This window comes from Caretta caretta, chromosome 1, assembly GCF_965140235.1.
Source record: "Caretta caretta isolate rCarCar2 chromosome 1, rCarCar1.hap1, whole genome shotgun sequence".
In the NCBI taxonomy this organism is placed as follows: domain Eukaryota; kingdom Metazoa; phylum Chordata; order Testudines; family Cheloniidae; genus Caretta; species Caretta caretta.
Genome location: NC_134206.1, coordinates 328,226,452 through 328,243,126, shown reverse-complemented (window position 1 = coordinate 328,243,126; position 16,675 = coordinate 328,226,452). Strand labels below are relative to the sequence as shown.

Genomic DNA, 16,675 nt, shown 5'->3' with positions numbered 1-16,675 from the left:
AAGATATTGAGCGGAACCAGACCTAGAACTGATCCTTGTTGGACCCCTCTTGATATACTCTTCCAGCTTGACTGTGAACAACTGATAACTACTCTCTGGGAACATTTTTCCATGCAGTTATGTGTCCGCCTCATAGTAGCTCCATCTAGGTTGTATTTCCCTAGTTTGTTTGAGACGGTCATGCGAGACAGTATCAAAAGCCTTACTAAATTCAAGATATATCACATCTGCCACTTCTCTCCCTATCTAAAAGGCTTGTTACCCTATCAAAGAAAGCTATTAGGTTGATTTTTGACAGGATTTGTTCTTGACAAATTCATGCTGACTGTCACTTTATTACCTTACCTTCTAGGTGCCTGCAAATTGATTGCTTAATTATTTGCTCTATTCTCTTTCTGGGTACTGAAGTTAAGCTGATTGGTCTGTAATTCCCTGGGTTGCCCTTATTTCCCTTTTTATAGATTGCCACTATATTTGCCCCTTTTCCAGTCGTCTGGAATCTCTCGCATCTTCCATGACTTTTTGAAGATAATCGCTAATGGCTCAGATATCTTCACAGTCAGCTCCTTGAGTATTCTAGGGTGTATTTCATCAGGCCCTGCTGACTTGAAGGCATCTAACTTGTTGTATTCTTGCCAATCTGATTAAAAATATGTCCCTGTCGTTGTATGGTGTGCTGAGCATGGTTGCCACTCTCCACACCAAAGGTAGCTGCATATCCATGATGTTTGTGGATTCTTTTGGGATGAAATATAGTACAAAATATTTTTCATGGAGTACAAGTGACTGATTTTTTTTTTCATTTACACAAAGTAGTAGTATCAGCACCATCCAAATGATCTCAGCATGTCTAAGAATAGCATTTGTTAATTTTTGTGTTTCCTCGTTTTTCTTTGCATTAGCAGAGTATGTAGCAATGCAGTGGGTTTTGATTTTGGCAGGGGGTGAGGGAAGTAACCCAAAAAATAAAATCTTGCCTTTATATATAGAGAGAGGGTCTCTGTAATGCACAGTATAATATATGTGCTTATAAATCTTAGCGATGATTATTTTTAAAAAATAAGTCAATGGGAGATGCTAGTTACTCAGCATTTTTGATCATCAGACTGTTTATTTCAGAGCCGAACTTAAGTCACCTATTTTTGAAAACTATTAGGTCATATGTAAATTATATTTAGAATCCAATAGGAAAGTCAAATTTTGGACTTATAACTTGTTGTTTCTTTCTAGTCTTTTGAAAGAACTTGCATTTTGAAACTTGCCAATAGACTGACAGTCACAATGAATATAATTAAATGTTATTAATCTTTTTCCTTAGGCGTCTTGCCCCCACCCTCCTACACATACAGTTTTAATTTTGTCCTGTTGAAACGATACAGCTTTCATGTTTTTGGACAGTTTAAGAACGTATTTGCATGGTTTAGGTGTTGGAAAAATAGACAATTTGTTTTTACATATTTTCTTTCACGCTTCAGATCTCCTGAAGAACTTCCAAAGTAATAAGATATTAAGTAAAGGCAGTGGGGTAGGTTTCATCAAGATAGATGAATTGGCCATTGTAAACTTGAAAAATGGCTTGCATGCAGCCTTTAACATTAAAACCTGTTGAGTCAGGGTGGGGAATTTTCCCTAAAACATGAGTGTTTGGTCTTAATTTCTATGAAGAGTGAAATGAGTTTCCTAGTTTTCACCTGGAAAGCTTTTAGAGACTGGGCCTAAGAAGACATCTGTTAGTGTGCCTTTCTTGAAGGGTATCTCCTTATGTTGCATAATCTATCCTTTTATACTTAAGACCATGTGAAGAGAATAAGTGGCAAGAGATGCACAAGCTTATGCAGTCAGTATTGTAGGCTGGTTGACATGCCACTATTTATGTCAGGAAAACCAAGGATTCTACACTGATGTTTTAGTGACAGCAGAGAATCCAAGACTTGCTTCAGCTAGAGTTCAAAACTGCGATGCTTCCAACAGCCAAAGCCCAGAAAAGGAGTGCTAGGTTTTCCTGGTTTTGAAAAAGTAAAGAGCCAAAGAAAACAGCTGCATGTATGTGTTTTCATTTTTGTTTTTTGTGTTTGTGTCCTGCACACTCTAGGGGCATTAGGTGTCTGTTATTAGTTAGGCTGATGAGACCGCATGTGTTCATTGGTTGTAATGTTGAAGAACTTAACTGCTATCATGGCTGCAAAGGCTTCTGGGGGTCAGGGGCAAGATTTTAAACTCTGAGTTGCTGGGTGCTTTGTGGGGCATCTGGAATAACTTAAAATTTGCCATTCTTGAATTTGAACCTCAAAACTCATTTAGTTTGTGGATTTGTCCAGGATCATGCACAGAAAAGTTCTATTTTTAAAATAAAATGTAGGAACAGTCCTCCCCATCACCGAAGAGGACTGCTTAGAAGCATGAGGCAGGTAACATCTTCTAGTGGATTTCCATCCTATAAGGGCAGTACGTATGTCCCTTATTGAAGGAGGCAAATGTAGAAACTGATAAGCTCTTACTTGCAATTGCTGAGCTCTTAAATAGGGTTCATGAGATGGAAAATGAGTAGCCAAGAGAGAAGAAGCTGTGGAATATATAGAAATAGCAAACAGTTTTATTTAGTTTTCCTTGATCATAACTAATTTGTATTATGTCAACTTAAAATCAAGGGGGAAAACAGAATACATGATAGATGGTATACAAGAACGGGTTTAACTATTGACTATTCTAGTATTGTAATAAGGACCACTGGGAAATGTTAGAATGACATAACCACCTTCTGTTTTTCAAACACAGCTTTTTTCTAGAAACTGACACTTTGGACATTGATTGTATCAATAACAATGATAGATCCTTATTGAATATACCTTGGGCCTGAAAGGAGGCAAACCAGTTCCCTGTAGGCCCGTTTCTGCTTCCTAAGATGCCAAAGCATGGGGGAAAATGGGGGGTGGCAAACTTGACTGTGTAGGAGAATAATCTTCATTGAAAAAGGGGACCTGGAAATTTAATCATCCTTTCTTCTACCCTTCCAAATAGAGGGTTGAGGCCTGTAAAGAGAACACTGTTGTAGTTAGTTACTAGAACAGTATGCATAAATTTGAATATAATTATTATACTATTCACTTTGAACCTATTAAATGTTACAATTTTGGGGGGAAAATCACAGTTGATGGTGAAATAAACTGCATGTCTTCCTGTACTCAGAATTAGTTAGGAACTATAAAGGTGCTGCCTCTTTAGGCCATACTAATAAAAGATCTATGTAACAGAAGGCATTATCTGTGCTATGGGTATGTACCTGAGTTCCTCTGGGTGCCTCTACAAAATCTGACGCACAAAATTGTGTAAATACAAGACAACATACTTCAATAGCGAGAGTACAATATAGACATTGTACAGCATATAAAAGCAGTTTTCAGTTTGATGTGAAGAACACTAGATGGACTGAAAGTGAATATTCAGGAGAAGAGAATTTTTAAAGTGTGTGCCTTTAGTGGAAAAGGATCTTGGGATAGTAAGACTCTAGCCTAATTTTTCTTGCTGTGAAGGGATAGAGAGCAATAGACATTGCCTTGAATAGAGTGGCCTTATTAAGTGAAATGCTCTTGCTGACTTATAGGAAGTCAGTGTAGTTCCAAGCATCAATGTTGAGTATTCATGGTCAAGTGTCTGGGAAATCATGCTGCCACGTTCCACGGTCTGTAGATGGCTTTCAGAGTTAACCCCAAATAAAAGGCTTTACTATAGTTTAGTCTAATGATCACAATACGTGGGTCACTGTAGCAAGTTCTACATCTAGAAGAAAAGGGAACTTTATGATGTTTTATATTACTTTTTTAAAAAAATTTTAAACTCCTTCATAACTACTGTGGAAATCTGGTCTTCCAGGTGCAGGTCATGATAAAAAGTAGTAGACCTACCTTGCAAACCATGTCAGAAATCAGTAAGCAATTGCCAAAGATCAGGCAATGTTCTCAACCTAGTTTTGCCCATGAAGCTGTCTTGTATTCTTTAACTAAAGTATTACAATACATTTTGTGTGAAATACAATACATTGTTCTACGTCGTATTTTCTTATCTGGGTTGAATTTTAGCCAACCAATGTTCATATGAATTGTAGTGCAAAAACCTGTCAAATTGTTGTACATAGTATAATAACTTGTTTTTTCAGAAAATTTGCAAAGCTGCTGAGGCACACTAGGAACAAGTGTCAGAGCACCAGCCGTGTTAGTCTGTATTCGCAAAAAGAAAAGGAGTACTTGTGGCACCTTAGAGACTAACCAATTTATTTGAGCATAAGCTTTCGTGAGCTAAGTGAGCTGTAGCTCACGAAAGCTTATGCTCAAATAAATTGGTTAGTCTCTAAGGTGCCACAAGTACTCCTTTTCTTTTTAGGAACAAGTGGTTTTCAAATAATTCCCCCCCCCCTTTTTTTTTTCTTTTAATAAGTAAATGCTGCTTTTGAGTTTATAAGGCTATGGTAAATGACCTTAAAAACGTTAGGCTGGGACTTTCAAAGGAGCCTAAAAGAGTTGAGATTCTAATTAACCTAGGCTCCTTTGAAAATCTGTCTTAATGAGTGTCGGAGTTTTTTTGACATCCACGATTTAAAAAAACCTGTTGCGCTCCCAGCTTTCATATAAACTTTATTTTTGGTGTTAAGGGTGAGAACCACTCGGATTAACTTTTTATAATGAATAGTCAAAACAATCATGGAAAGAAACGGTCCGCTTAACCCCCCTTTTCAGACCCCTTAGAAGAAAATAATGGTCTTTAGCTAAAACTTTTAAACCACGATTCAGAGTGTAGATAACTTGAGCCATAAGCCCATAAAACTGAGTTTATGGAAATCTTCACTGATAACTTTAACAGCCTTGTGGTACGTTGGTTTTTTTCTTTTTCAGCATTATTTATTTAATTAATTTAATTAACTTCACTAGGGCCATCTGCTGATAGAATGGGGTAGTTTAAGGCTGTATAGTAATTGAGTGTTAATTCTCAAGTGATCTAGTTCTAGATATGCAAGTTGTCTGACCCAAAACCAGAACTGAGACTCTTAAATGTGGCTTAAATTTTTTTTAGTGTAGGTGAGAAAATCTAGTACTATTTTCTAATAGTAGAAAAACTTTTAACCCATTGGAAGATTGGGATTTGGGGACAATGTTTTCTAGCCTGAACACTTGTGAATGTTTAACAGTTTCTAACCACTCTACCAGTCTGTTAACTGATAGACCACTTACATGTACATGACCTCACCCAAGGGGTTTAGTATACATCTTTGAGACGAATAATTTGGTCAGAATCCCACTCAGATAATTAAAAATTTGTGATTTAGGGCATAATAGTGAGTGCTAATTTGTTGGGGTTTTTTTGGTTGGTTGGTTTGTTTGTTTTGTTGTTAAAGTCTATGTAGGCTGCTGGCCTGTTTCCACATCCCAGGAAGGTCACAGTCTTTTCAAGCTCTTCCTTCAGGGTACAGTTTATTCAGCAGATACAATAAATCAGTTCAAGATAGGGTTTCACACACAAACCCAACCTTCTGCAAGCCCTTTTCCTTGCATCAGGAGACCATTTGCTTTATCTAGCTCTCCTTTCCAGCTGAGATACTTGGTGGCTTTTATAATTACTTGACCATCTCAGTTTGGAGGTTGCTTATGAGAAACAGGTGAGGCTGAGCCCAACTCTCCTTAAAGGGCCAACCACCCTGTGACATTGTGTCTCATGCTGTGTGTGTGTATAGACAAACAACATTACAACAAAAAGAAAAGGAGGACTTGTGGCACCTTAGAAACTAACAAATTTATTTGAGCATAAGCTTTCGTGAGCTACAGCTCACTTCATCGGATGCATTCAGTGGAAAATACAGTGGGGAGATTTATATACATAGAGAACATGAAACAAGGGGTGTTACCATACACACTGTAATGAGTGATCGCTTAAGATGAGAAAAGGAGTACTTGTGGCACCTTAGAGAGTAACCAATTTATTTGAGCATAAGCTTTCGTGAGCTACAGCTCACTTCATCGGATGCATACTGTGGAAAGTGTAGAAGATATTATTATATACACACAAAGCATGAAAAAATACCTCCTCCCACCCCACTTTCCTGCTGGTAATAGCTTATCTGAAGTGTACATGGCAGAGGGGCATTGCTGGCACATGCTGGCGTATGTCACATTGGTAGATGTACGTGTACATTGGTCAAACTGGACAGTCTCTACGTAAAAGAATAAATGGACACAAATCAGACATCAAGAATTATAACATTCAAAAACCAGTCGGAGAACACTTCAATCTCTCTGGTCACTCAATTACAGACCTAAAAGTCTCAATTCTTCAACAAAAAAACTTCAAAAACAGATTCCAACGAGAGACTGCTGAATTGGAATTAATTTGCAGACTGGATACAATTAACTTAGGCTTGAATGGAGACTTGGAGTGGTATGGATCATTACACAAACTAAAACTATTTCCCCATGTTTATTCCCCCCCGCACTCCTCACTGTTCCTCAGATGTTCTTGTCAACTGCTGGAAGTGGCCCACCTTGATTATCACTACAAAAGGTTTTTTTTTCCCCCCTCTCTCCTGCTGGTAATAGCTCACCTTACCTGATCACTCTCGTGAGTATATATGGGAACACACATTGTTTCATGTTCTCTGTGTACATAAATCTCCTCGCTGTATTTTCCACTGAATGCATCCGATGAAGTGAGCTGTAGCTCACAAAAGCTTATGCTCAAATAAATTGGTTAGTCTCTAAGGTGCCACAAGTACTCCTTTTCTTTTTGCGAATACAGACTAACACGGCTGCTACTCGGAAAAATTACAAGAAGTTTCAGTTGTGAAGTTCGAATGTCCCTAAGTACTAGGGAAGTAAACAGTAAAAATAAGATGATTCCATTGTTTATAAATACCAGGAGTAGGCTTTTTTTTTAAATGTATCGTCTTGGTGGGTCAGGACAGATGTATGGTACTGTGAAGCTACAGAATGGGGCCTGTTCAAAATATTTCTAAATACAGTGCCTCAAGTGCACATCTTTGATATCAAGAACAAGTTCCCAAGTGAGGAATGCCAAGTCATACGTTCTTTTGACCCTTTTCCTCTTGAAAACTCAAGTTTTTGCAAGATACCCACAATAAGAGTCCTTGAAATCCAGTATTTTAAAAAAATTTAGTGAACCTTCATGAAGTACATACTCCTTACTCACTTCATTGATGTGATTCTTGACTTTGCACATTGCATCCACTCCCTACTACTGTATCACCCTCTCTTGTTCTGTCCCATGTGAAACTTAGTCCCTTATTCTCCAGTCACTTACATACATGCTGCACTTTAAACATGTGAATTATCTAACCTAAATCCATAGGAATAGTCACAGCCTTAAAATGGGTAACAATAACACTTGGATTTCTTTGTTTTCTTTGGTTTTTAACTTTCATGTTTTTACTTTGGTAGTTGCTGCTTTCCACTGTTTTGTGTGATTATATGGATGCTTGTTATCAGGACAGTCACATAATGGAAGCCAAGTCCACCAATTATCCCCAAAGAACTACAATAAGTAGCCAACACTTACAGAAAGTGGGATTTATTGTCTGAATTTAAAGAGCACTTCAAATCCCTTGCGAAGCCCAGTTACTCTTTGGACTCCAATTTGATTGTGTGGAATGCACAAACTGCCACCTTCAGGGTATATATTGTAAGGTAGAGCAGGACATTTTGGTGGTTAGGCTGTTAAGGTCTTTTGATTAAGTATATACTATTATCAGTATCTTTCATTGAATTATCTCACATTTAAGAACTTGACATTTTTACAACTCACAATAATGGTATCTAACAAAGAAAAGTTTCTGTAATAAACTTTAGCATTACTGAAATGTAGACTGCATATTAAAATATTTTTTTCCAGGGAGTTTTGGTACTCAGATTGCCTGTTAGACCAAATAGTTCTCCAGTTACTAGGGAAAACGAATAAGATCCAAATAATCCCTGGGAAAAATGCACTATTTAGTGGAAAACAGGATAGGCATGCTACCTCCTTTCACTTTCAAAAAGCATTAAAAATATTCTGCTAGGAAACCTTAGGGGATGGACAGCAGTCTCTTGAATTGGGAGGGAAGGATATGAAAGTGACTAGAAATTCTGGAAACTTAGCTGGGCTGTACTGGGCAAATATCCACTCCTTGTGCATCAGAGCTTTGAGTATCCAGATCTTCAGGATTAGTATTATTTCCATTGCAGTAGGACCCCAACCAGAAAACATTGTACCTTCAACATGACATTATGAGGATAGTGGAGAATCTGACATACCTTTTCAAATTTGTTTTCTTTCTAGAACCTGGGTTCATGAACCTAGGGAGGATGGGAGATTACAATTCCCCAGATGGGGGAGGGATGCCCCCAGATGCTTCTGTTACATTGTATAGAAAAGGTTGAGGACCACTGCTGCTCCCGCTGGTTTCTTTACCGAACAACCTTTTTCATCATTCCCTTCCCAAAATGAAAAGGCAGTCAGTGACTACAAAGGTTTCAGAGTAGCAGCCCTGTTAGTCTGTATCCACAAAAAGAAAAGGAGTATGTGTGGCACCTTAGAGACTAACAAATTTATTTGAGCATAAGCTTTTGTGAGCTACAGCTCGCTTCATTGGATGCATGCAGTGGAAAATACAGTGGGGAGATTTTCCTCTGCATGCATCCAATGAAGCGAGCTGCAGCTCATGAAAGCTTATGCTCAAATAAATTTGTTCATATCTAAGGTGCCACAAGTACTCCTTTTCTTTTTAGTGACTAGAAAGTTATTGTAATAGAAGGTATGTCATAGAGTAAATATCTTCCACTTAGGAAATGTTTGTATTCTTCCTTAACACATTTTTTTTCAATTCTCAGCAGTATGTAGTAGCAAGAGTCCGTTATTCTGTGAAAAATATTCAGTTCAATTGTCATTACTTTTAAAAGAAAACTTTGGTGTAGCTGAGGAGATACAGTATTTGTGTGTTTTAAAGATAATGTGGAAGTTCTGAAAGAACTTTGATCTAAGTGTTTTCAAATATTTACATGGTTCCTGTGTGATTGTGTACTGTTGATGATAGACTTGGTTCTGCGGAATACACAGAGCAGTAGACAGTCCTACACTGAAGAATTTACAGTCTATGAAAGCTGTACAATATTCTAATCTCCCTTTATCCTAAAGTCCCCTTCTAATTTTTTGTGGCTATACAAACTTTACTCTTTTGTGTTTTTTTTGCTTTTCTCTGTTCCTGTGTGGAAAACCTGCTTGCATAAAGGGAAAGTGACTAACCAAGTAACTATACATAAGGTGAAAAGTTCTCTCAAATTCATGAAGTAAACAAATGAATATAGTCATAGATACTCAGGTCAGAAGGGACTACGATGATCATCTCGCCTGACCTGTATAACACAGGCCATGGAATGTCCCCAAAATTATTCCTAGAGCATATCTTTTAGAAAAAACATAAAGATGAGAGAAAATGACTGTTTTATTACAAAAGGTTAAAATAATACAGAAGTGTGACTTAAGTAGTCAGTGTTCCTCTAACAAAACTTTGTAGAACTCTTCTTTTCATGGCATAGAGCAAAAAAAGTGTGTGTATATATAGTATTATTTTCTGTTAATAATTTGTAATTACAAATTAAACCAGAGGAAAAAATATGCACAATATGAATTGGGTCATTACACATATTGAATCTGTTTCCCTAAGTTAAGTATCCTCACAACTTCTTGTCAACTGTCTAAATGGGTCATCTTGATTATCACTACAAAAGTTTTTAGCTCATCTTAACTAATTAGCCTCTCACAGTTTGTATGGTAACTTCCAACTTATCTGTATGAAAAATAAATATATAATATAAATCTTCTTACTATATGTTCCATTCTATGCACCCGATGAAGTGGGCTGTAGCCAACGAAAGCTTATGCTCTAATAAAATGTGTTAGTCTCTAAGGTGCCTCAAGTACTCCTGTTCTTTTCACAATATGAATATTTGTTTAAAAACAAAACAAAACACACAACCCTCCAAACTAGCTTTAAGTACCCTGAATCCATGTTTTGTTAAATAATTTTTTAAACATACATATCACTAGACTCCTTTTGGATGATCAGTATGTTAGAGTTCATTGAATTTTCATTTTAATTGTTGGGAATAAGAAAAACTTTTGTGAACTTCTTAGAGAATAGTAGCAGACGAAGATTGTTTTTTGTTATTTATGAGTCGGCACCTTGCCCTGGCTGGCCCTGGCAGTGATTTGCTGTCATGTAGAAGTTTCATTTGTGAGCTCCAAGTTCCTTTGAAATTTGCCCCAGTGGTATGGGGCCCCTAGATGAAATGATGAATAAGTAATAAGTTACTGCCAATATGTAATAAGGTCAGAATTAACTTGTTGGGCAATTCCATAAGTAGGGCCAAAAAATCTAGCTCTCATACTTGTGTGTCTATAAATATTATAAAACTTCTAGGAAAAAGCAATCAAATATCCTGTTACTATTTCTTTTCACACTTTCCCTCTTTCTACATTCTTTTCTCGTTTTTTGCAATTTTTTCTTTAGTAATATCGCCTTTTAATTTTTCTTCCAATTTTGTTTTGAATATCAAGTGCCTTATTTTTTTTATTTACTCTGTGCATGTTCTTTCCTTCCCAGTCAAAAACTGTTGTGGAACCTGATTGGCACCACAGATCTCTATAGGAGGTTATTGGCACTGCACTGATGTTCTCACTAGATGTCATTGTGGAACTTCATTAAGTTGCGGGTAGTGATACAAATATATTGATAGACTTCTGTAGTTTCATATGTATTGTCCCTTGTTGCTTCTATCGTTATTAATGATGCTAATGTGCCTCTTCTTGCAGTCACTTTATACGATTATGTGGTATTGTACAGCCTTTTCTAATGATAAATCAAGTTTTATGCTCAGGGTGTCTGAACTGCTGCAGAATTTACTTGCAGCTAATGCCTATAACAAGATCTCATATGTCAAAGATCCATTTGAGCTATATGTCTCATGTTCTAGAAACTTCTTTCTTGGTGATATGTATTTTATGCTTCCTTTGGGGCCACTTCTTATGAAAATGGGTCTTTTTACTTTCTAACAGGAACAAAATGTAAATACTTGTTTATAAAATGAAAAAAATACAAGTAAAAGCAAATACATATGAAATATTGTATGTAATGGTGTACATCTTGCTTTTCAGACCAGAATCTGTAGAAGCTAGCCCTGTGGTAGTTGAAAAATCAAACAGTTATCCACACCAGTTATATACCAGCAGTTCTCATCACTCTCACAGTTACATTGGTTTGCCTTATGCGGTAAGTTTAAAAGCTTAGAGTATTTGTGTGAGGTTCCAACTTTTTTAATCAAATAGTTTTGAGGCATATTTAAAGTTCCTTATTGTGTGTGGACAGGGGAAGAATGGGGTTACTTAAAAGCCAGATATACAAAAAGACAAGCATACTTTTTAGAGTTCTGTTTAATGCTCTTTTACTGTTTGTAATGCTTGGAATCTTAAAAACTTTCCATTCCGGTTGTTCTTTTCTATTGAATAAACATTGCTTTGCTCAAATGAGCTTCTGAGTGGATGTATATAGAGCAGGGATGAGCAAACTTTTTGGCCTGAGGACCATATCGGGGTTGCAAAACTGTATGGAGGGCCAGGTAGGAAAGGTTTGCCTTCCCAAACAGCCTGGCCCCCGCCCTCTTCTGCTTCCCGACCCGACTGCCCCCTCAGAACCCCTGACCCATCCAACCCCCTGCTCCTTGTCCCCTGACCGCCCCCTCCTGGGACCCCCCAATCCCTTAACCCCCCCCGACCCCATCTCCATCCAACCCCCCTGCTCCCTGTCCCCTGACTGCCCCAACCCCTATCCACACCCCTGCCCCCTGACAGGCCCCCACCCTCCACCCCCTCTGGGACTCCCACACCTATCCAACCACCCCCTGTCCCCTGACCGCTCCTCCCCAGAACCTCTGCCCCATCGAACTGCTCCCTGCCCCCTTACCAAGCCGCTCAGAGCAGCAGGAGCTCGCAGCCCCGCCGCCTGGCCGGAGCCTGCCATGCTGCCCGGCAGGAATGGCGGGCCAGAGTGCGCTAGTAGCGCGGCAAGCTGAGGCTGTGGGGGAGTGGGGACAGCAGGGGAGGGACCGGGGATTGGCTAACCTCTCCGGCTGGGAGCTCAGGAGCTGGGTATGACGGTCCTGTGAGCCGGATATGGCCCGTAGGCTGTAGTTTGACCACCTCTGATATAGAGCCTATATCGGCAATGTTCAATACTGCTGCTGATGCAGTAGTAGTAAAATCTAGCTTTTGCAACTAGTGCTTCCGGAGTGATTTGATATTGGTATATAAACAGACATTTATTTTTCAAGCTGCTTTATCTCCCTTTTCTTGTTTGTGTAAAGTTAAATGTGGATTTAGATATCTAGGCACCTGCATAACTGGTCTTAGTTTAAAAAGTTTGATGGGAGCTGCTGGAATCACAGCATTTTTTAAGTGTGTAGGGCATTATGTAGGTGTTTAAACGTGAATTTAGGAGCATAACTTTGGGCTTCTGTTTTTGAGTGTTTTCATTCTGGCTATGAATTTAGAAACCTGACTTCCAAACAAAAGTGGGTGTAGGAATCCTTCTGAGGAGTTTGAAAATGAATATTGGTTACATGTCAAGATAACTGTGGGTTTTTCAAAAAATCATCCAGGACCATAACTATGGTGCTCGTCCTCCTCCAACACCTCCAGCATCTCCTCCTCCATCAGTTCTTATCAGCAAGAATGAAGTAGGCATATTTACCACTCCCAATTTTGATGAAACTTCCAGTGCTACTACCATCAGCACATCAGAAGATGGAAGCTATGGAACTGATATTACCAGGTGCATTTGTGGTTTTACCCATGATGATGGATACATGATCTGTTGTGATAAATGCAGGTAAAATATTTTATATGAATTAAAATGTTAATACATACGTACATGTTTTTATTTTTTAATCAAACTGTAGTAGTAAGCAGTTTTTGAAATGGCTAATTACTTTAGATTACATTCAATTTTAGGGTAGGGGAACCGCCATCAAAACAGAGGCTCTTTCAAGTCCATTATAGGCCATGTAACTGTCTTAACCGGCAAAATAGAAGTTCAAGGAAGGAAAGAGTTTCACACTTTGTTCCAGGTTGCTATTTTGTGTCTGGCTGCTCCATTGTAAATATTGAAGAGTCTACTCTTTTGTCAGTAGTGGGACTTTTTTTGCAGGCCATTCACATTACTCATTAAATTCAGTCTAGTCCAGCGTTTCTCAAATGCGGCGACTGTGGCTGCATGCAGTCACGAGGGGCTTTTCATGCATCCACAGCCTCCTGGGCAGTGATGGCGGCAGGGAGAGGTAGCGGTGGGGAAACAAACATACAACTACCACTTTTCACAGAAATGGACTTACTAGCTAGTAAATTTTTTTTTAAAAAAAAAAAGGCAACCCAAAAAGCGAAAGAAACAACCACAGAAGACAAGAATCTGCAAAGCACTTTATTTGTTCCGATTTTGTTTAGGTCCAGTAAAGAATAGAGACAACTGTATATTATTTTTATTATTGAGTCTGCAATAAAAATCTACTTAAATTATGATTTGGACATGTATATATGTGCATATTTATTTGTTTTTCCTAAGATCAATGAAGTAGTTAGGAAAAATTGTCAGAGCAGCCATCAGCAAGAGTTGGTGGCCTCACTCTGAGGCCACCAAAATATTTCTTGAGACCCCTGGTCTAGTTCTTTTGGAAGGCATACTTTCATGTTCTGGGTAGTGTGTTTATAATATCTCAAGCAAAATATTAGCACACTAGTTTTAGTGTACAGTATTTAGGTTGATAAAATAAACATTTCTGTTAACAGTGAATATTACGTGTAACACTTGACAAGGGAATGTTTTAAGAACAATTTAAAAAAACATGTTGTGTTATAAGGACATTGCTATCAAGCCCTGCTGAGATGGACTAATGAATTTACTAAAAATTGTTCTCTGCTGCAACATTCACTTAGTTTCAGTGCAATGTCTTACCCTCTGGCGGTTCTAATAACACTTATGCTTCTTATATTTTTAAAGTGCTGAAGGAGGAGCATTTTGTAGAGGACAAATGTGGCTGAGGGAGCAGTGCGAATGAAGAAACAGCTACTGGGATGGAAATGCAGAGGGATCAGATCAGTGGAATGTAAAATAAGTAGTCAGGTAGTGGGAGTGGGGTAGGGTGGTAGTTCAGAGAAATCAATTTATGTGTTGTTTTCAGGATAGCACAAGCCATATAGAAAATGACTTTGGAAATGTGCCTCTTCTTTGAGTAGATACAGCCGTGTATTCCACTTAGATGTGTGCATGCTCAGCGCAATGGAGCTGGAGAACTTTGCATAGCAGTACCCATAGAGGGGCAGCACTAGTGCATTGTGGCCATACCTGCTCCCTTGGATATATGAGGCATCACTGCCCAGGTCCCCTCTGTTACTTCTTACCACCTGTGGCTGGAGTCAGAGCTCTGTGTGGTTTTCATCTCAGTCCCTCTATTTATTGACTTTTCTAGTTGGATATAGTTAATTAGTACCCTTAGTATAGTCTTAGTTAGATTTAGTATGTGTTAGCTGTAATTTAAGTATTTCCTTGGTGATACCCTCACCAGGGTTTAAACATAGTCTGTCATGTGGGGTAGTGATCACAATGTGGTGCTTGCTGTGCCTGAGTGAAGCCTACATCAAGAAGCGGTGTTCGATTTGCAGATCATTCAGAGAAAAGACTCCGTGAATGGTTATCGTGATGGTGTATCTTAGGAGGAAAAGAATCCAAATCTTCCTGTATCTGGATGACTCGTTACTGAGGGGCAGGTACAGAGAGGAAGCTCTTTCTCATATCGACACTGTACTGTGCTTGCTTGACCATCTGGTTCTTATCCTAAACACTGGGAAGTCAGCTTTGGTTCCCACTCAGAAAATCGAGTTCACTGGGCCCTAATAGACTTAACAAGTTCAAGAGCTTTTCTGCTGACTGACTGTTTTCAGGTGATTTACCACATTTTGCCGCAGACTGCAGTCTCAGCCTTCCATGACAGTTCGGATGTGCCTGGGGCTCCTGGGCCACATGTCCACTTGCACACAGGTGGTCCAGTTTGCAAGGTTGCACCTCTGCCCCCTGCAAATGTGGCTCAGGATGGTTTATCATCCAACTCTTCACCCCTTGGACAGATTCGTCTGCCTTCCCAACTATTCATGGGCTCCTTGCAGTGGTGGACATGGTCTAGAGAACATTTGCCAGTGTGTTCCCTTCATCTGGCCTTTGCCAACTAGGTCTGCTGTTGCCGATGCCTCCCTAATGGGTTGGGGAGCACACCTGGGGTCACTGAAAGTTAAGTCTGTGGTCAGAGCAGAAGTCCTCACTGCATATCAACATGGTGGAGCTTCGGGTCATCTACAATTTATGCAATGCTTTTCTGGACTGTTTCAGGGTCTCAGTGGTTCACATACTTTCTGATAATATCACTGCAATGTATTATGTGAACAAGCCAGGGGGGAAGCACGCTCCAGGATGCTCTGCCAAGAGGCATTCAGGTTGTGGCAGTTTTGCATTGAGGAGAGCATTACGCTGATAGCCAACTGCTTGCCTGGATTCCAGAGTCATCTCACAGACCGTCTCAGCATGAATTTCTTCCTGAGTCACAAGTGGTCTGAAGACAAGTGTCTTCTGGGTCATCTTTGCAAATTGGGGCATTCTGATGATCATCTTGTTTGCTGTGAGGGACAACAGGAAATGTCACCTGTTCTGCTCTCAAGGGGGGCCTTAGACTGGGCTCCTGTCCAACTCTTTCTGTCTCAGCTGGCACTTGGCTCTCTTGTACTCTTTTCCCCAATCCCAGTCATCCCACTGGTCAGTCTCAAGATGAAGGCAGATCGGGCCAAGCTCATTCTCATTTCCCCAGTGTGTCTGAGGCAGTGCTGGTTCTCTGACTTTTGCTGTCAGTTCAACCTCCTGTGCCCTTTACTGTCCATCCCAAACTGCTCACACAGAATCACGGTCACACATTGCATCCCGTTCTCAGCTCCCTGCATCTCATGGTGTCGGTACTTTGTGGCTAAATGAGGAGAAAAGAGCAGTGTTTGGTGGCTGTTTAGCAGATCCTACTCAAAAGTAGAAAGATCTCTATCAGAATGGCCTTGTCAGTGAAATGGAAGCTGTTTTTGGTGTGGTCATTGGCCCATGGAATTCAGCCAACACTGGCTTCTATCCAGGACATCTTGGAGTACCTGCTATGCTTTCAGGTTGTCGGGACTTGTGTTTAACTCATTGAAAGCGCATCTAGCAGCGATACTGTTTCATTCCCCTCTTCAGGGAAGATTGGTAGTCTTCAATAACATGGTAGCAAGATTCTTAAAAGGACTACTTTTGTCTCCATTCTCCAGTCTGAGAGCTTGTTCTTCTGTGGAAGTTAGTGTGGTACTAATGGCTTTAATAGGACCTACTTTCAAGCATGTGGAATCTTGTCTGTTTCTGCTTTTCTGGCTGAAAACTGCATTCCTAGTAGCAATAATATCCAGCAGAAGATTATGTGAGTTGCAGGCTCTAATGGCAGGGCCTCCTTATCCACAGTTTTCTATGGGCAAAGTGACTTTAGACAAAAATTTTGGACGTGGTTGTGAAGTGGTTTCTCAGTTTTAT

At 39.4% G+C, this 16,675-nt stretch overlaps 1 protein-coding gene across 3 annotated transcripts in view; it reads left to right on the top strand.

The window, feature by feature from the left end:
• Positions 1-16,675, top strand: part of KMT2E (lysine methyltransferase 2E (inactive)) — a 118,328-nt gene that overhangs the window by 20,342 nt on the left and 81,311 nt on the right. For all 3 annotated transcript variants that reach the window (XM_048836375.2, XM_048836380.2, XM_048836373.2), the window contains exons 3-4: positions 11,191-11,305; positions 12,690-12,919. In XM_048836375.2, coding sequence (XP_048692332.2) covers positions 11,191-11,305; positions 12,690-12,919 — 345 coding nt within the window. The remainder of the gene's footprint in view (positions 1-11,190; positions 11,306-12,689; positions 12,920-16,675) is intronic.